Genomic DNA, 20,485 nt, shown 5'->3' with positions numbered 1-20,485 from the left:
ATAATTCAACCCTGGACATACCTCCAGCGGCAATAAGAGAGATGTTCAGAACAAACAATGTCAAAATGTTCACAAAGTAAAAGTCCTAGCCTACAGTCATTTGTTAGGGGTATTTCAAGTGATTTTGCAACAGTTTCTTCCTCTTAACAGCCTGTACAACTCCAAAAATGCAAACTAAGCCATAAAGATGAAAATAAGCAGAGGAAGTCAAACAGCAGGAAATCTTTTTTATGGAACAGCATTTCAAAATACTTAAACAGTCACTTTTAACATTAAGAATTTGGCATTTTTGTGCCTCACAGCTGATGAAGTGGTGCAAAGAGCCGGGAAGAGAGCCAGTGTAGTACAATTGATGGGGAGCTTTTGCTTCGGTAACAGGTTACAGACCTTTTGGATTTCACACAATGAAAGGAAGCCTATCCCAAGTTCCCATCCCTCCACCAGCTATTAAGAACACAATTCACACTAATTAGAAACCAAAGGGCAGCAATTTCTACCCAACCCAAGATGGATGGCCAGGCAGCCGAAGTCCCACAGCAGTACCTTGTTCTTTGAAAGATATCTGGTACACTTGGACCTACAGAAGAAAAACTCAGAACTGAACATGAAGTTACTGGTAGAAAAGCCTATAACCTTTTTCATAAAGAAAGTCTACATCTGATCCTTATTATTCCCACTGCTGTATTGCTCTTTGTTTGAAGATAATTTCTGTGGACCAAAACCAACCTTCAGCTGGGAGCAGACAGGTAAGGACTGCAAGTCAAATGTCAGAGTAACAAATGATCTGAAAAACACTTCTTTATTTAAGAAACCCAAACTGCATTTTGCATTTTTGTCAGAATAGACCTAAATATATTAAGTAAAAGACACACCTGTATCTCAATATTGACTGAAGTAACTGAAGTACAGAGTACATATAACTGGGAAAGTAAGGCTGAGGTTCCTGACTGGAAAAATGAAAAGACCTCAAGGAAATTTGCTCAATTAATGGTGCCAAGTCAAACCCGAATATTGATTCTTAACACATAAAAAGGATGAGAGACAAATAGCTACTTCTTGTACTTTCTTGTTGCTCAAGAATCCCTTCCATTTAATTTAAGCCAAACCTCAAAATCTGAGTTCGTATTCATGCCCCAATCCTTATCAGATACTGAGGCTGAAACTCAACTGACCTAAATCAGACACCCAAATCAGAGTTAGCCAGCTGGATTCTGGTTACAACTAAAAAAGAAACGTGATGTCTAACTCAGAATGAGATCAACTGTGCCATGGAAAGGCCTGAATTTCCTCCATAGACTAACAGGAATCTATGGCTAAGCAGGCAGTGATCTGAAGCTAGGCAAGGCATGTACCACCAGCAGATCAAAAATGGTCTTCTGGTCTACTTCAGCATTCAAAAAAACAAAATTAAAAAAAAAAACAACCAAAACCAACCAACCAACCAAACGAAAAAAACCCCCAAAAAATAGGGAAAAAGTAATTAAAAAGTGAGAAACAATCCTTCTGTCATCTGTCCCTGGAGAACTTCACCTCCTTCCCTCCCCACACACCCAAAAGTAACACTGGAGCTTGTGTGCTCCCCAACAAATGCCCTCAGGACAGAAGATCTTGTGAGTGAGTGTCTAGATGACTCAATATACTACAAGCACAGCAGAAGAGCATTTTCTATTTTTCAACAGCATCAGATATTAGGAGCAAAAGTTACAGTGGAAAACTTCAGTGGTTTTAGCTGGGACTTGTTTTATCTGTACCTTGGCTCCCTTCCACCTTCAGGTTTAATCCAAATCTGACAATACACTAGACCGATCAATATCATCTAGTTTGGAGAACATAGCCTTTAGCCATTAACTTGGCAAAACTGCACTGAGTTAATCTGCCTCCTCATCAGCCAGGACAATAGTGCTGTGTGTTAATGAAGAGTCTCGGAAGCAGCATGGCGTATCCTTTAATCCACTGCCTCCCATGCAGAGGGCTGCCTTGTCCTGACTGAGCACAGCCCATCTAACCAAGCCTGGTTTCGCTCTGCCAGTGGGGTCCCACGTGCACAGGAGGCTGCAGGCTCGGTGTGGGTAAGGGCAGCAACTGTGTCGTCAAGCACGTGGTCTCCATCCTCTCCTACGGAGAGACCGTATTGACTTCCCCATTCGATCCATGCAGCAAACCAACAGGTACAACAAACGTTTGCTAAAAAGTGCAGATAGAGCAGCAGCTGCTTTGACAGGTCTGAATTAATACCTAAATTAACTACTGAGAGCACAGCCTCTTTACAATACAGTAATCGAATGGTTAAATACTTCAATTCATCAAACACACATTCGATTTATTGGGCATACTGCCAATTGGAGAGGCCTAACTGGTGGAGATTAAAAAACAAAAAGAGAGAAAGACCCCTAGGGTTATGCAAATCCATCATGTATCCCTGGCAGAACTGTCTCCCAAGAATGCTCTACCGAATTTTTAATAGAAGTATTGTCTGAAAATACATGCCTTGTAAGCAAGCAAAATAGAATGGCATTCATCCATACTGTAAATCTCTAATGGCATCCTCCTACAGTTAAGAAAGTGGTCTAGGGTGTGGAGATTTTTTGTTGTTTTTTTTTTTTTTTAATGTATTTTGAAGATGCTAGATGTTTGAAATACTAGATTAATGTAAAAGCAGTACACAGCAAAATACTCCAACAATTTTTTTATAGAAAGACTGCAATTCATTCTAGAAAAACCTCCAGTACTACAGCATTTCAGCAGAGATCATCATCACCAAGGGTTTATAGGAAAGAAGATGCATTTTACTGCAGGTTACTATAAAAGCAGACTGGGAGAATTTTTAACCAGGGACTGGCATCAAGGCTGCATTCTCTCACCTCTCCTCTTTGGTACTTCCATTGCATCCATTATGACAAAGAGCACAGAGAGAGACTTTTCACGTGCAGTGTGACTTAAAACATCAAAATTTGGATTTTTACTAAGGTAAGACTCTTACAGTTATGCCTCCACTGCAGTCACTAGTACAACTGCTGCTCTTCTATAAATATTTAAAGCTATCTTTAAAAAAAATCCTTGGCTTCAGTGGTTTTTAAGAAGTCCTTGCTTAACAGTTCACAGTCAGGTGAGCACATGAAACTCAGCTGCACAACCAGCTTGAGAAACCATACAAATGTTAAATCAGCCACTGCCGAATTTTCAGTTGAAATGGTGAACCTTGACAGTCTGGAGTGAACAGGACCATAAAGATTGCTGCTCACGAGTATGGAGTCCTACCTTTGCACTTTAATGCAAAAAATAATAACAATATCCTCCTCTGATTAGCGTATCAGTCCCACCACAGCTGCAGGGGAGGAAGCTGGGCTCTGACCCCTGCACCAGCTCTCTAAAATTGTTTCTTTCCCAGCTTCAACTACCTGCATGATAGGCTGGCAGAAGCAACAAGGCTGCACTGGTGTCCTGGCCACACAAGGTATTTTGCTGGCTGATGTGTTAGTCAAGCAATGTTTGTGACTAATGTCAAACACTACTTAGAGTCACAGAGTATTCAGAGTTGGAAGGGTCCCACAAGGATCATTAAGCCCAACTCTTTAGTGAATGGCCTCTGCTTGTTTATTAACTACCAAACACTGAAAAATATTCATTAGTAAAGTGTGGAAATCTACCAAGAAGGTAAAGTTTGAGTTTTCCAATGTGAAAAGCTTTCCAATGTTTGATCTGTAGCTATGAGATCTCAGATCATACAGCCCTGTTTCCCAGGAACTTCCACTACTTTTCACCAAGCAATGTCACTATATGGTTACAGCTCTCTCCTCTTGCAGCTGTTCTCCTAAAATTCTGGACGAGACACCCTCTACCTGCTTCCCTGATCAGCCATTGAATCAGGACACGTAGGTGGAAAGTTTGAATTTTATCAAGAGCAGCATACCTGCTGCAGAGGCGCATTTCATTATCTGGAGCACATCACAGGTGCTTCTTCACTGCATCCCAAGGAATAGGGACAGAAGGGACAGAATAGGGACAGAAGCCCCACACTCCAGAAATAAACTTAGCAGGTGTCCCAGCCAACACTCCCTTTTGATAAGTCTGTATCCTTGTAATGTTTTCAGCTCGATAAAAACTTTTAGGACACTATCTATTTGCTGGTACAGCCGGTACAAGCACCTTTCACTTACCAACTACTATATACAACCAAATTCTATTCTGAGACATAAGAAAGTCAAGCAAATGGCACAAGCATGGGTTTTCAAACTGTTTTTCCCACATATTTTATGTACAAAATTATCATAGCAGTTATTTTAAATTTGTGTGCAGGAACTATCTTAAGTGTCATGGAAGTAACTTGCCAAAATTCAGAAAACCAAATCCTGTCACACAGATTAAGGAGGGAAATGTGCTTCCCTCAGTACTAAAGCTCCCCCAGCTAGTTTTCTGCCATCTTTTTCACAAAGGATTGTGAAACACAGTCGCTTGAGTCTTGGAAAGCAATTCTGAACTGCTGAGCTTGCTGTCATAAGCATGTCAAGAAATTTTAATTGATTGCCTCCTGGCTGTCACAGTCCATGCATAGTGTGCTTTTACCACCTCCAGTAAAAGGATTAGGAACCAACCAGCAGGTGACAAGCTCAAGCAGAGGTACTTAACCTTTTCCACAATGTGCAACTAAGCTGCGAAAAACCTTGCTGTAGGATGCTGCAGACACCTGAAGTCAGCGTGTTTAAAAGTGTTCAAGTTCATGGAAGAGAATTACAAGAATGTTTATTAAATATGGTGAAATCACCTCCAGCTCAGGAAGTTTACAAGTTGCAAATACTTGGGAGACTGGGAGACAGAGCTATGGAAGCGTCATGACAAACCACTCCATTTTGCGTCCTCTTCCTTCAATATCTTCCCTTGGGCACTGTCAGAGACAGAACACTGAGTTTCAACCTGACCCATTATATCTGCCCTAATGCTGTCATATATCTGCAGCAGATTGGTTTGAGAATACTACTTATTCTATAAATCCTATTTTAAAGTGGAACCTATTTTCTAATAAAGATAGGAATTGGCATTCCCCAAACAAGGATATATTTCAGCTAAACTGGACCATTGCAGAAATAAGCATTGTGCTAATCCAGTCTAGAAGATGCAGCACATGTTGTGGAGCTCTTTTGTGCCTGGGTGAGCTCATTCGTACACTGTCTGTTCAACACAGCTAGCATCATAAAATTTACTTCAGAATCTTTACTACATTACACTTCAATTCTTTACTAGCACTGGTTTTAGGAAGCAAGTGTTATTCTTCCCCTGTTCTGAATGCACCTCACCAGAAGTTCCATCAAATTATATCTGAAAAAGGTGAAGGAAAAAAAAAACCCAAAGCATTAAAAATATCCTTACAAACCATCCCTACGCACTTGATGGGCAGGTGATGTTTGTTTAGATGGATACTATCTAACTGGAAGAAAATAAGCACATACTGGCTATGCTACCCTACCATGAAGAACTTTAGCTAAGCTGTTCATGTTAACATTCAAGACAACATCAAAATATTAAAACACTAGGCTGATATAAGGTTTCTAATTTACAGCAAACAAAATTTGTGGTCAATATTCCTTAAATTTTAAGTTAATCCATTGAAAAACTTTTAAAAGAAAATGAGAAGCACCCTGGGCACAAGTTTCTTGGACAAACGCTTGTATACAACTGATGACCACTGACCATCTTTGCTACAGTTCAAATAATGTAAGGAATGCTGATGCTGTTCTCCTAGCTCTGCCTGGAAAGGGATAGTCCTCCTGGACATCCAAAAGGACCAATGTCCTCCTGCTTTAAGAGAAGCACCTTTTTTTGCCATCTTTCCTTGGTCGATGACTCAAACAGAAAGAATGTGCCAGACGAAAAATAAAATCTCCCTGACTAACACGCTTTACCTCTAGCCTAAAGGTACAATTTCCAAGAGCTAGTGCCTTGCTGTCTAAGCCAGGAGTTTAAGCCTCTTTTGATTAGTTGACTCGTAAGCATTTTTCAGAAGGAGGTGGCATCCACACGACGGAGTTTACTGAAGTAAGTCTTCTTACACAGTCTCCTTGAAAGAAGTCCATAGAAATCATATAGGTGCTAGGGCAACAGATGGAAAACCACAGGTGAGCCATTTTGCTTCTTCACCTGATGGGAAATCCTAAAACGGTCACCAATTAGAGAAAATTATTTCTCCAAGGAGTCTTGTTTGCAAAGGCTGGAGACTGTTGTACAATGAGCAGGGAGCTGACACACTAACTTTTATATTTGATTAGTCTGGGAGAGGTCTGGGCAAGAGACAAACAGAGGAACAGCTTCATCTCAGTAGCACATTCACAAGCCACCAACTTTGCTGGAATGACCGTAAGAATACTTGCAGTCTGGCAGTTTCTTCCTCTTTCTTCTTCTTCTTTTTTTTTTTTTAAAAGAACATTTTGCATTTTAAGTGACATCTTACCAAAGTGAGTCACTAGTAAGATACAATCTCCAAAACATGCTGACTTGTAGCTGAGCTGGTGGCAGTGAAGACCTAAGGTACAAATGCGTTTTCCTCATAGAGCTTAAAAGACACTCTGATTTTCGAAAATGAAGACTCATAACTGTTAGAGAAGACTTATTGTACGTAAATAAAAAACTTGTCCAGAGACAGATCAGCTATTCCTGCTTTCTCCAGCCACCCAGGCCAGCAGATTGACAGAATTTCAGATTTACCTCCAACCTCAGAGCTGATGGTGCTACCACCCCCTCAGATCATTGCCTACACTTTTACTAAGAGGGCTTTTGCTACATTTTGGTGAATTAACAACTCTACAAGAAAAGTACCAGCAAGTACTACAGAAATAATAAACCCACTTATTTTATACCCTGCCTGAAAAAAGACTCCTGTAGCTATGGAAGAGTGAATAACCTACACTGCCTAATGAGGTTCTCCACTGCGCTCTAGTTTACTTGCCCTTCCTTCTCATGAAGTCACCAAACCCAAACTGAGACCTTTTCATCAGAGTAAGTTCACAACCTATACCTGCAACCAGCTTAGCTCTGTACAGACAAAGGTTAATCCATGCAATGATTATTCCAACTTTTCTGAAGAAAAGTTCTGAAGAACCAACACCATAGACCTACCTTCTCAAACAAGATTAATTAATCATGTTGGAGGGCTGAATGCTGCCTCTATGTATTCATGAGGCACAACTTAACCCAAAGGAGTGTCCCATACAAAACAGCAACAGCACTGGATAGTCAAACTGCTTTTGCTTGTACGACAAGTTTCTGTTGGATAAATAGGTCAAGTAACTACACCTTTATCTAATACCTTTTGCATAAGTGGCCTAAAGAGCAGAGGCATGGAGGGAGACCTTCCTTCCACCTCCATTCCCCTTTTGCTTTACTAAGCCATGCATGAAAGACCATTCCACCATACCCTCTGTGGGTGCAACCTGCTCTCTTTACACTTATCCTCTGCTCGGTTGGCACAAGCACCAAGCTCCGTCTCCCCTGAAGAACTACAATGCTGGCTGCAGGCTCCTTCAACCTTTAATTATGTTAAGTTGACCTTTTCGACCAACACACCTTTCCTCCTAACTACCTGTGAAGCGCCAGCACAGAAGTGAGACAAGTTTTAAATTGCTCGAATAAAAGTCACTTATTTCAAAGCAGATTCTACCCGAATGACCCCTTATGTTACTGCCTCATCCAGTAACGCAAAACTTGAAGTATTAATGTAATTGAACATTTTGTTTGGGTTTTCTGGAGGGAACAGAAGATGAAAATACTTTCTGAAGCATTAATATGGCATAAAGTAGTTGGGAGTTTTTCTGGTTCAACCCTACTACTGCACTTGTTTAAATGTGGAGACTGCAAAATGTAAAAATATTAAATATGGTGGAGAAACAGAACAAAAAAAAACCAAAACAAAACCACAAGGAAGAACACAAAAGGCCATGTCTGATTCTAGTGCAGATGCATTAGAGCCTGTCTTCTGAATTTCAGAGGGAAAACCTAACCAGTCAAAACGAACTTTTGATTAATGAACATCATGCACCTCTAGTGTCCCTCAAGTGTTTTAATATGTCTCCTACCACTAGGGACTGGAAATTTCCACCACAGGATACTAACGGAGTCCTGATTCAGAGTTTTCTAGCAGTACTGGTCTGGAGTGAAAACAGCTGCAAATGAATGAAAGAGGACTTAAAAACATGGATGGTCAAACAGCTGCCACTGCACTGAGTGGGTGTTTCAATTAGCTTTTGGAGGGAAAAAAACCAGCTCATAACAGGAAGAGATGTGGTGCTTTAAGTTTTTATTTATAGTGTGTTGTTGTCACCTTATTACTAGACAACAACAGTGACAAATTGTGAGCTTCAGCATGTTCCTACCTCATATACACGTGCTGTGTGTAACGCATGTGCACAGCCACTCTGAAGTCCAGCTGACTGAGTTAGAAGTCTAGGTGCTTCCCCATAAACAGTTGCCTTAATTTTCTAACTCTAAGCCAGTTATCACAGTAAGTGCTCACTGGAATAATCAAATCCTGATGCCGATTTCCAGGAAGCATCAAGGTTTGCTCTGCCTGCTGAACAGCCAGTGAGTATTCACATGCAGGCAGCACGGTTGACTTCAAGACACAAATTGTAGTAAAGCAACATTTCAGGTGTTCTTCCATGCTGGATGAGATCCAACTGGTGTCAGACAGAATATTTAGACAGCGTGTAGGTGCTCCATTTCATTAGAGGTCTAATGAAATTTCTAAATGCTAGAACAAATTACTATTTCCACACCTCTAATCAGCAATGAGAGTGCTTTAGAAAGAGGAATGTCAATCAACTCAGAGGGAATATTTTTTATTTTTTTAGTTAATAGGCATAATTACTTTAAAACAGATTTAGAACCATATGGCCAAAACCCCTCCAGATACATTTAGACAATAATGTAACTATATTCCCTTTACCACATACTAAAGCAGGAGACATTCAACATATTTACAAGTACGTGCTATTAAGTTAAGTTCAACACTGTTAAGATACTGTTTTATTAAATAATTTTTAACTGCGCAATTCATACAGAGGAGAGAACATATGCTGGCTTTCAATCGTTTGGTTACTATCAGCCAGAGCAAATCCAGTGCAATAATAAACTGCCCAGAGACAGATAAAAGATGAATTTGAGTAACCAGCTCTGTACTGCTCTAAGAATAGGTTACACTGAGACAGCTAGTACTTCTTCACTGTCATCAACACATCTCTGTTTTACTGAGGTCATGTGGATTTGCTCAGAAGCATGAATTCTTATTTTGAAAATGTTAAGTGAGGAGTCATTCTTGCAACCATGCCTCCCTTCTAAGGAACAATTTAATTGATCATTTATAGTGTCAAATGACTCTAAAAGCATTTACAATTCTCTCTAGTTTCATGTCAAAACTAAGTTTGAGTTTCATATGCTTTAAAACAGATACACAATTACACATTTTGATTCCAAAGTGCAGCAATTGAGACATATTGACTGTATTTATGATTTTATTGCCCATTCTGAATAGATGAAAACGTGATTTTCAAGTCACCTTTTAGTTTTCTTCCAAATGCATTTTGCACTTGAAGAGATAACAGAGGCCTATGGCTCCAAAGAATTCTCAAGAACGCGATTTCCCCTGGCTTCCATACATGTCAACCTAACATTTGTACATGTTGAAGGACTTAAACCAGAACCCATAGGGTGATCCACACACTGACCACACAGTATTCTTGTGTGATGCAGACTTATTACTTCTGTTTCAGTCTACTCACAACATATGAAGTTAGGAATACTTCATAGTCCACTCCATTATTATTTTTCCCACCTGATACCCTGAGGAAAGGGACTGCTCATAGACTCACACTATTACCAAGTTCACTAGCTAGGAATCCATTAGAAATCCATTGTTGGTCTAACAAAACAAGATGCTTACCTTGAGAGAAATATGAGTGTCATTAACAACAACAACAAAAAAAGGTGTTTAATCAAGAGGCTGTATCTGTTTATTTATCTTACCCTAATTTGGGTAACCAGGGACATTCAGGAAAGATTCATGATATCTTGCTAGATTAAGAGCACTGACTTCTGTCTCTTACACTGAGCGCCATCATTTACACCCTGATCAGCCCTAACTTAAGTCCCTGACTGTCACATGGACTATGCCCTGGAGGAAAAAAGCCCATGATTCAAAACACTTTACTTTCAATTTAAATAAGATGTGAGAATGAAGATATTTCAATAAATCACTAGTTGATATGGTCTGTAACAAGAACAAAATAGTTTCTCAGCTTCATAAACATGTAATATTAATTAATTTAATTAATTAAATACCATCTATACCAGTATTTTGCCCCAACTGATAGTTATCTAATGTCTGATATGCAAGAAGCATCCTGTAATAAAAATCTGCAACTAGTGGTTAAGAGAGACATTTAAAATTAATGCACTTTGATCATGGCCTCCCCTATTATCACTAACACTAGTTTGCCCAGGGTGGCATACCAAGAACCCCATAAAATGTCTTGAACTATTGTGAATGCATTTCAGAGACTGACTGATAGGCAAAGAGTCGGAAAAAAAATTGTTTGTGAAGAGTATCCCTACCTCCCTGTAATGGCATTTCATAAGATATTTGACTCGTCTGCATGATGTTCCCTATAGCTTCTACTTAAAGCACAAAGACTATCAGGCTGGGCTGCAGAGACAACAATGGGAAGGACCTCTGCATACAAACAGGAACACCTGCAAAGAACAGAGAAATTAAACGGCATAAATTATTTCCATGCAGGTTTTTCCAAAGCTGATGAGGTGCAATTTCTCATTAACTGAGGTCTCCCTCCTGACAGTACAAATTTCTTTTCTACTAAAAATGCCCCATTTCCCCCCAGTGTATCCTGACCCACTTAGACAAAAGCCAATATTCAGCCTGGCCATGCAAACTATGCTTGAGATCCCACCTTATTCTCCAGCCCTGCAAATGGAAATCTGATAATAAAATCTCCAGACCAACTCCCCTAGCTACGCACAGCCAGGGGAGAATTATACTACTATCTTCTCTCACTCAAATCTCCCTAGCCAGGAAAAAAGGTTCAAATAAAGAACTAAATGAGTATTAGAGAACTAAATGAGTATTAGCAGCTCCCTTGCCAATGTGGGAGAGAGAAAAAAATCAAGGATGCTTAATGAACCATATTATGTTTTTCAGATTTCAAAACACTGCCATTTAAAGAGATGTGAGATTTGAAGCCCTAATTAAGTAATATGCATAAATTTAAAGCAAATGTTCACAGAGTCCACATCTCCAAACCACAGCTGATTTGGCTAATGCAACACTCCACTCCTTCCAGCAGAAGTAAATTTTAGCAGAGGACAACTTCCACTCTTGGCTAACCCACTCCCCAACTCTAAACCCCAAAGTTTCTTCTGAAGAAAATCCTCCCCCCCACTTTCTTTCCTTTCTCACCTCTATTCCTTCCCTGTAATTCAGAGAAGACTGTGTTTGTGCTTCTGTTTGTTTTGGTTTTTTTTAAATAAAAGTGACTATTCTAAATGAGTGTGGTTCCTACAAGGCCACCTCTTACAGCTTTTCATTGCAAAACAGCGTCCTTCACCAGAGGTTCATTTCACTCATGACTCTCTCATTACAGGTCTAATGAAAATTTAATAGTTTTGCCATCTCATTTTCAGCCTGTAAGACTAGGAAGACACAAGGAAATTTCTTTACACTAGCTTTTAAGGCAAAAATCAAAGAACCCAGGAACCCTCAGGACCATATGTGCAAAGAGCAATACTGCACTTCGATTCCACGACACAAAGACAATAATTACACAGGAGGTGGGAGAACAATTATTTAAACAGGTCAGATTCTGAAAAGACACAAATTAGTGAAACACTTGTGAGGATGAAGAAAGAGATAAACAGGTCAACTCTGGATTTTCACTGCATTTATTTCACAGGAAATAGTCCTGTTCTTAGTTGTTTGTTTTTTTCAACCAAATCTTTCAAGAAAAAGTAAGAATTAATTATGAGTGAGGGGCCTGTTGCTGCCAATTTTAACTGCCCTAAACAGTTGGATTTGTTGCTCCTGGTTTATATTTTTACATTTTTGGATCCTAAAAGACCCATCTCCCCCCAGCTGTGCAGGCAAGAGGAGTTGAAGGAGTGACCCGAGCTGGTTTCACTATGTTTCACCAGTGCTCCAGGGGACTGGAAGACACAAACAATGAAGGCAGACACGATGTTTTACACAAGAGAATGTTGCTAAAATTAGAACCAATGCAAACAGAGTTGGGTTTTCATGAAAGACTTTCATGACTATTTTGAGAACTCCTTTAGGAAAAGGCACACTTGGAGATTCAAAGCCATCTAGGCAACCCCTCACAACTGTACTGTGAGGAAACTATTATTAAGAGGCATCAAACTACAGAAGACATCATTTGATTCTACAAATTAAGATTTTCTGTGACAGCCAAGGCTTGTTGGTCTGATTTCCAAAGCCAACTAGACTATGCAACTCAACAAAAAAAAATAGATGCTGCATTGTGGAAAACCCAGGGTGTTTTCCAAGCAACTTTGATTTGCCTATGCTCAGAATAGATCGAACCAGACTGACTTCCCTCAAAATAGTTTCAAGGAAAGTCCTTGAAAGGCCTCTTGATTTCTACAGTGCAGGTAACAGCATCTCCATACACTTTCATGACTCATGGTGACACATATATATTAGCTTACACGGGCTTATGAGACCTGACATTAAACTATTTTTGGTTCACTTTTGGGCTACTTTCTTACTCACCCACACAGAACAATAAAGTGAATGAAAGTGTGTCTTTTTTTTTTTTTTTTTTGGATATGACCTCAACTCCCTGAGCCTAGGCTAGTGCTATTGTAAGCGCTGCATCATTTAATGATGTTCACACATTTTTCTATCTTAAAAGTAGGTGCTTTTTTTGGCTGCAACAGACCCAGAACAAATTCTTCCAGAACCTCACCTCTGGACACTTCAATTTTCCTGCCTAAATGTATTAATGACCATTTTACTTCCATCTACTCCTGAGCTAATTTCTTCTCACTGGCTCTCACCATCAGATGTATTTATCAACATGGACCATATCCCCTCTCAGCTTTTGGTTTTTTTGGATTAAAAAAGCAAACTTTCAGTCTCCTTCTGCAAAACCAGTACTCTGTTTCTCCCAGCACTCAGTCAGCTGACCTCTGTGTCTGTTAAATTAGGGTCCATCCTTCCCAGCTTCCCTGCTCCCCAGCACCACACCCCTGCAGGGTGACAGTAAGCTGCTGGTCCTCCTGCACCAACATCCTTCTCCCTGCTTCTTCCAAAGAGCTGCTCTTATTAAAAGTTATGGGTATCAAACAGCTAAATCTGTAACTCTTGCATTTCACACCACTGGATTTCACACCACTTTAACTATGCCAGTGCTCAAGGTACCCCAGCTTTCCATGAAATGTCCCTCTCTCCCTGGACCAACAACATTTACCACTTCTGCTGTGTCTTTTAGGAATAGTCACACTCTCGTTGTGACTCTAAACAGGGTTAAACCAGATTAGTTTCAAGCGATCCTTTGAAAACCCACTGGCATTCTCCTCTCAGCACAGTGACTTCTCCTTTCAGCACAGCCCATCATCATTCCCATTCCCATCAGTTCCCAATCACTGTAATTAACAGGAACAGCAAAACACACAAAATGCGTCAGATCAAAGGTCCCTATTGCCCAGCAGCCTCTCCTTACCAGGGGGCAGTAGCAGACATACAACAGCCAGGAAAGCATACAGAAACTATACTGAAGGGTGTTGCTATTTCATATTACAGGTCTTGTTTAATTTTTCTCTTATGAATTTGCCCAAATATTTTTCAAATCCAGTTAAACCTTTTAGTATATAGAACATTTGGCGTTAGTAAATCTCAGAATTTAATTTGAGCTGACTTGCAGTGACGAGTTCAACCTTTGATGTTACTTCAGATATTTAATGAAAGAAGTGTAGTTTTAGTCCATCCAAAGCTTTCAGAAGAGGACACTCATGCATCTGTCTTACTAACAAAAGACCACTACATTAGTCTAGTGTAACCTACTTTTGGTGCTATCATGTCATACATATTTTTTCATATTTGCTTTAGTAGCTTTGTACAGTATTGAGACTTGTACTAAAGAAGGAGACTGGCATGGGAGGATGAGAAGCACTGAAAATTCTGTCCATCATATTGATAGGTATTCCCCCTCTCACAGGATCACCCTGACTGGGTAGGAACAGATCCTAGATTTCTTATATCTTTATGAGGACTCCAGCACAGAGACTGGCTGAAGCCAGGAGGGTCAGATAAGCCAGGTGCATTTCTGCCTTGCCAACAATGCAGTTTGGCTTTTTTAAACTGCATGCCCCCATCACCCACTTTGCCATTGCCCTTCTATCTCCTTCACTGAAATCTAACACAAACCAAATATTTAATCCTAGAACCATGTTTATACTTATTTTCTTTTCTATCCTACTGACCTGTATGTACATGTAAAAGAACCTTTTACTTCACATACTTTGGAGTTTGCAACTAAGCTTGAACAGTTGGCAAACCCTCCCTGTTCCTACACTTCCTGACATATCAGATTTTTTCCATCCCCAAAGACTTTTTGCTTATTCCTAAAAGCCTTTCTGAAGCAGTTATTTGTCCAAAGAAATACTGAGCCCTTCCTATATGTTTTCTTCTCACTTGCTTGGACTTTGTTTAGGCAGGAGAACCTTGGGTTTCCATAAGGCTCCAGATCCCCTCCAGGAGCTTTCCCCTGCCCAGGGACTCCCTTACATATCACATTTTCAAATGGAAGAGCTGGAGCTGTCCTGGTTACTGCAATGGCAGCAACTCGCAGCCACCTCTAGGAAATTCTTAGGGACAGAACTCACGTGCCATTTTAATCACTTTTTTTTCCCCTAAATCAAATAATTATGTAGCTGTTGTATCTATGACTCCCTAAGCCCTTCTGATTAGCAGCAATTGTTCTGCAAGTAGATCTGGTTATCTAAAGTGTCCTGTAACAATAAACCCAACCGGAAATGGTATCTTTTTAACATGAAAAACCTTCATAGGCAAATTTAACCCTTGAATCCTTAGCATACTCTTAGTGCTACCCTGATAGAACTTTCCAGAATAAAATGTAACTTTGATTAGTTTGCAATTGGCCGAAACCTAAAGTGCTGAATTTAGCTTTTCCTGTTTCCCTGATGAAAGGGAAACTTATCTTCACCCATGAGAATCCAAAAACTTATGGATTATTTCAAATTTCATTACATGCCACTGAGTAGAAAGCTTACTTTGCTCCTTATAATTTTGACAACAGCACTACCTAAACTGTGAGTGTTCAAGTGGCTTCAAATAAAGACTTAAGACTGAGGAGGGCAGAAGAGATTCAACACATTTCAAGGCCAATCATTTTTTTCCAGTATGCTATCACATGAGCATTAAAAAAAACCCCAACACCATCAAAAGAACAGATGAGGCAGCACTCATCTGAAGATTATTACTCTGAGACTCAGGTCAAATTTGCACCTCGCTTCCATCAAGCCTTTTCTTTTTTTTTCCCTCATGTTTTCTACTTGCATGCTTGCCAATGAAGTGCAAAAGGTTAACATTTACAGTGATTTTTATTGTACCAACTTTTAAATAATTACAGATGTAGTCAGAAGCTTTGTACTTCTATGTTTATTGTTCAGCCTACAACACAGATGCAACAATGTCCCAATACAACCACTGAAAGCACAGAACAACTATGTTTCAGGAGGTTTTTACAGGCTGTCACTCAGTTTCTTTATTCTTTCCTCAGTTTTGCAATGAGAGTGGTTGAAATGACCACAGACAAAGCAGGACAGCGCTAAGCTGCCTTCCTCAACAGACCCAGCTGGGTATCTATGTTTCACCATCATCCCTAAATTACTTTAAAATAAAATAAAATTCAAAAAAAAATCAAATCATCAAATCCAGCAAGTTTCCTGCTACCAGAAAAATGCCATCTAGCCCTGTCCCCACCTCCCACTGATATTAAAGAGGTATACAAAAAAAGTCCCACCCAACAGGATGGGACTACAGCTTCAAAAAAAATTCAATAATTTAAATTTAATTTTAAAGATCTACAAGTGCTGCCAAGCACCACTTTATTTGTCAACAAAATATTTTGATTATTTGGCAGAACAAAGCAAGCTCCCTCCCTGCTTTCTCCACAGACATATTTGGCACTGGTTAATTTGTATGTCTTTAGACATATGTCAAGTCTGAAGCTGTTTCAGGCTTTAACCCCGCAGAACTTCTCTCTTTTAAGTACTTGTTTTTCTTAAAGCAGTAACAGCAGCAAGCTAAAGCCAAGAAGGGACTCGATCCTGCAACGAAATGGTTAAAAATCAGACTCTGCTGATGTGTGCTTCTCTGATCCATTACATTTCTCGCAAGCTGAGCTAAGAGCTGAGCACCAAGTATCAACTGTAATATGATCCAAGAGTTTATGGAAAAAATAACTGCACATACCAAGCGTGCACATTTAATAAGATTTTGTTTCCATTAAAATATTCAAGAAACATGATTTTTAAGATCTGCTTCTCTCTTCCACCGATTTTTAACGTTTCTCCTCCCCCTCCCCTAAATACACACCTCCTTTCCAAAAACCAAACCCTTAAAGAAAAAAAAAAAAGGAAGAAAGAAAAAAAGCAGTCCTACTGCAGGGAAGAGAGGCTTGAAAAACAACTTTGATTGGCACTTGGCCTGACCCACAGAGGAAGAAAAACAGTTTTTGGACAAAGAGCGCAAATATTTGAGCTCATTGACTTACAGGCTTTCTTAGCAATTGCAAGAACCAACCTGGAGCAAAATGTGTTGGGAGAGATTGAATTAAAATAAAACCAAAACCGGCATCGCGTTCATCTTGGGCGCTCGGGGGCTCGGCGCGTTTGAACAGCTCAGCAATTTTAATTCATTTGCACTGGACAAACAAAAAGCACCTCCACTAATGCTCCCCGTGAGGCAGATGTCGGGAGCAGGAGGTGCAGCCATCCAACCCCTCCGGGGGCACGGGGGGTCCGCAGGGAAGCGGCTGGGCACTGCAGGGATGGGGGCTTAGCGGGCTGGGGGGTGGGGGGTTCTTCGGCGCTTTTATATTTTTTAAGGCTCTAAGCTCGGAGCCCCCCCCACTTGACGGAGATCGTGGTGGTGAATTCCACCGTTGAAATACGTGGATAATAAACTTTCCAAGCGTGGCTGGGCTCCATGACCCCCCCCCTCCCCCCCCCAGCCTTCGGGGAGGCTGGGCGCCCTCCAACCCCTCGGGATGGGGGGAGCAGCCCGGGGCAGGGGCCGGTGACAGACGACCCGAGGGGGAAGGAGGCGATGGGGGCCCGGACTTGGCACCCCTGGGCACCCCCTGGGGCTACATCCCCCCTGGCCCCTCCGCTGCCCCCCACCCCACGCTCCCCGGGCACTCACCTCCCGGCAGAGCTCCCAGCCCACTGGGGAGCTGCCCCCCAGCTCTCCCACTGCCCTCCTCCATCCCCCCGCCGCAACGCTGCCCTACGGCCCATTTCTCCTCACGCCACTGTCGCTGTCCGTGCGTCCCCTCTCCCCCCCCCCGCCAGTCAAGTCTCTGTCCCACCGCCGCCCGCTCCACCGATCCCTCCTGGAAGCCTCTCCCGCAGTCCTCGCAGCTCCCGCCGCCTCTCAGCGGGCGCCCTCCGGTACCTGTCTCGGCACCTTCCGGCAATTGCCGCACACTCGGTACTGCCCGGCGGCGGCGGCGGCGGCGCTGCCCACAGGCCCGGAGCCGAGGCGGTTCATGGTGGCGGCGGTGGCGGCGAGGGCCGGGCGGGACGAGAGGCGCAGGACGGCTCCGGCTCCGCGGCGCTCAGCTGCCCGCGGCGCTCAGCTGCCCGCGCCGCCGGCCGCCCCCATCCCCGGCCGCGGCCCCAGCGCCCGCTCCGCGCCACCGCCCCCCGCGCACACCCCCGCGGGCCCCACCAATCCGCAGCGCCCGCCCCGCCCAGCGCCAACGCCGCCGGCCAATCACGACGGGTCACCCGCCGCCGGCCAATGGGCAGCGCCCTGCCCGGCTCCCATCTCCGGGCAGCCTGCGAGAGGGGGCGGGGTCAAGGGCGGGGCCTCAGCTGTCGAGGGGCGGGGCCGGCCTCGTCTCTGGGCAGCCTGGGGAGAGCGGGGCGGGGCCGGCGCCTCGGCGCGTGCCTTCCCCCGGCCAATAGTGTGGGCACTATGCAAACGAGGCGGGGGAGGCTCCGCCCCCAGGGCAGGGGCCTCGGTGGCGGCAGCGGTTCGCCTCGAGTCGGTCCCGCCGCTCCCGCTCCCTCCGGGAGGGTCCCCAGGCATCCCCAGCCTGGGGTCAGCTTCCTGCATCGCCTGCCTGCCTGCCGGCCGGCCCCGGGACCAGATCCAGTGCCGGGCCATCCCCACCCTCATCCTGCCGGGTGCCCCCTCCCCCGGGCGGGGGGCTGCCTGTTCGCGGGGCGGGCTGCGCTCCCGGGGCGGCGGGCTGCACATGCAGGGACACGACTGCCCTGCTGCCAGGCAGAGTAGGATGAGGTGTTTGCTCTAGGGGAAGTTAGGAGCACGCATGCGAGTGTATGTGTGCGTGTGCGTGTGCGTGTGCGTGTGCGTGTGTGTGTGCGTGTGTGTGTGTGTGTGTGTGTGTGTGTGTGTGTGTGTTTGCCTCAGGTCGCCGGGATTGTTAGGAATGATGAGTCAGGGTTTCTGGGCTCCATGCTAATGAGCGGAGATGGAGTGTATAATTAGGACAGAGGCAAATCTGTAATCTGCAGGCTCGGAGAGCTAGGCTATGAACCTCTCTTTTGCATCACGGCATCGCTGCAGTTTCCCTTGCCCGTGTGCTCTTCAGCTTTAAAATGCGCATAGAAGAGCTTTAACATGAGTAGTCATACCGATGTCAATAAAAGTTCATTAAGTGTCGATCGTTATATAATTCCTATTTTGAAACATGATGGTGTAGAAGGATTGGGGTATTTTACGGGAGCAAAATGCTATTACCCTATGAAATTTCTAAGCAGATTTGGAATGTTATATTGTTTTCAAGGTTTCTCCCGGCAGAACAATTTTCAATCAGCTGCTTGAGAACTGTGATCTGCTTTGTCTGGGAATACTTTGTATTTCTGCAAAATAAAGCGTTGTGTAATTTAGTCAACTGACTGGCTAAAAAGAGCACAATGCAATTAGTAATTTACATCTCTTAAAGGAGACTAATTGAACCTAGATCTGTCTTTGAGAACTTTGAAACGTTTCTCAGATCAGACTTTGCCACTGTAAACAAAACCCCATCCACAATAACATTCTCCTCCATCCTTTCCCCTCTATGGGTTTCCAAAGGGATCTTTTCCTCAGGCAATGAAGCCTTCAGCAGACAGGCGCTCTGTGGACTCCGCTATTGCCATTGAATTCAGTGTGGAATGCATCCAAATGTTACAGTCACAGGCAGCCGTACAAAATGCTTGGAGAGAAATAAATGGAGGAGGGTTGTCTTTTATTTTTTTTTGTTTTCTTTTTTCCCCCAAGCAGTGTACTAGAAATGGTATCCCAACACGAGAAAACAGTTTGCTTGAGTGGAGGTACTTGCTGTGCCATGTCTGAATCCCACATACTGCAGCATGGTGCTATTTAAACAAGGGAAGACTTGTAGCCAAACAGGTTAGTTTCCATCATCTAATATGAATGTAATGCTAAAATTTAAGTAAACAATATGAGTTATGTAAATGGCTTTTTATTTCTTGCTGAACTCCATTGTAATGTTATCTGAAATAAGAATTTTTAAAAGAAACAGAGGAGGATCAGAGTTATTAAGCCACAAGCAAAGGAGAGTTCACTCTTCAGCTCAAGCAAGATCACTTTGAATCATTTGCTGTTAAAGCATCTGGTTCAAGTTTGAAACACAGATAAGGGAAAGATTTTGGCTGTGTTACTCCTTACATTTAACATTGGAACATTGGCAAATACTCAGATTTCATTAATAGCATCCATTCATTTATTTTATATTGGCAATGGCAAGTACACATGACTAGACATCCTCAGAAATGTAGTTGGGTCCCATTCCCCTGCTGAAATTATTTCTGCCTTGAATGACAACTTCGGATCTTTAGCAAAGTCCATTAAACCCAGGAAAATTTGGCATTAGCCAGGCATGAAAGTTAGGCTGATTTGTAAGGCAATTTAAAATTCAAAAAATTTGATATCTAGTCTCTGTTGTGCCGCAAAGGTCTTGTGAAAGAGAGTGGGACATGCATGCCCAGATGCTTGAAGTATTTGGTGGACTAACCTTCACTTAAACAATAAGCACTTAAGTACCTTTGTGGTTCCCAGTCTTGCCTTTCAGTACTTTTGTATCTGAGAAATGTCAAGAGAAGCATAAACTTTGAAAGGGTTTAATTGTTTTTGGAAACAATACAGCAAATGGAAGTTGCCTAAAACCCTTTCTTGCACCCAACGAAAACTCTC

At 42.5% G+C, this 20,485-nt stretch overlaps 1 protein-coding gene across 3 annotated transcripts in view; it reads right to left on the bottom strand.

The window, feature by feature from the left end:
- SESN3 (sestrin 3) overlaps positions 1-17,901 on the bottom strand; it is a 39,297-nt gene extending 21,396 nt beyond the window's left edge. For 2 of the 3 annotated variants that reach the window (XM_027735571.2, XM_027735572.2), the window contains exon 1: positions 17,714-17,901. In XM_027735571.2, the coding sequence (XP_027591372.1) occupies positions 17,714-17,809 (96 nt within the window). In that variant the 5' untranslated portion in view covers positions 17,810-17,901. The remainder of the gene's footprint in view (positions 1-17,713) is intronic. The other variant, XM_039380040.1, reaches the window with a different exon arrangement.
- Between the last annotated feature and the right edge of the window lie 2,584 nt (positions 17,902-20,485).

The sequence above is a fragment of the Pipra filicauda genome, unplaced genomic scaffold (genome assembly GCF_003945595.2).
Source record: "Pipra filicauda isolate LSUMZ 115617 unplaced genomic scaffold, ASM394559v2 scaffold184_size3518187_pilon, whole genome shotgun sequence".
NCBI classification, from domain to species: Eukaryota; Metazoa; Chordata; class Aves; order Passeriformes; family Pipridae; genus Pipra; species Pipra filicauda.
This window is presented reverse-complemented; position numbering and strand designations above follow the sequence as displayed.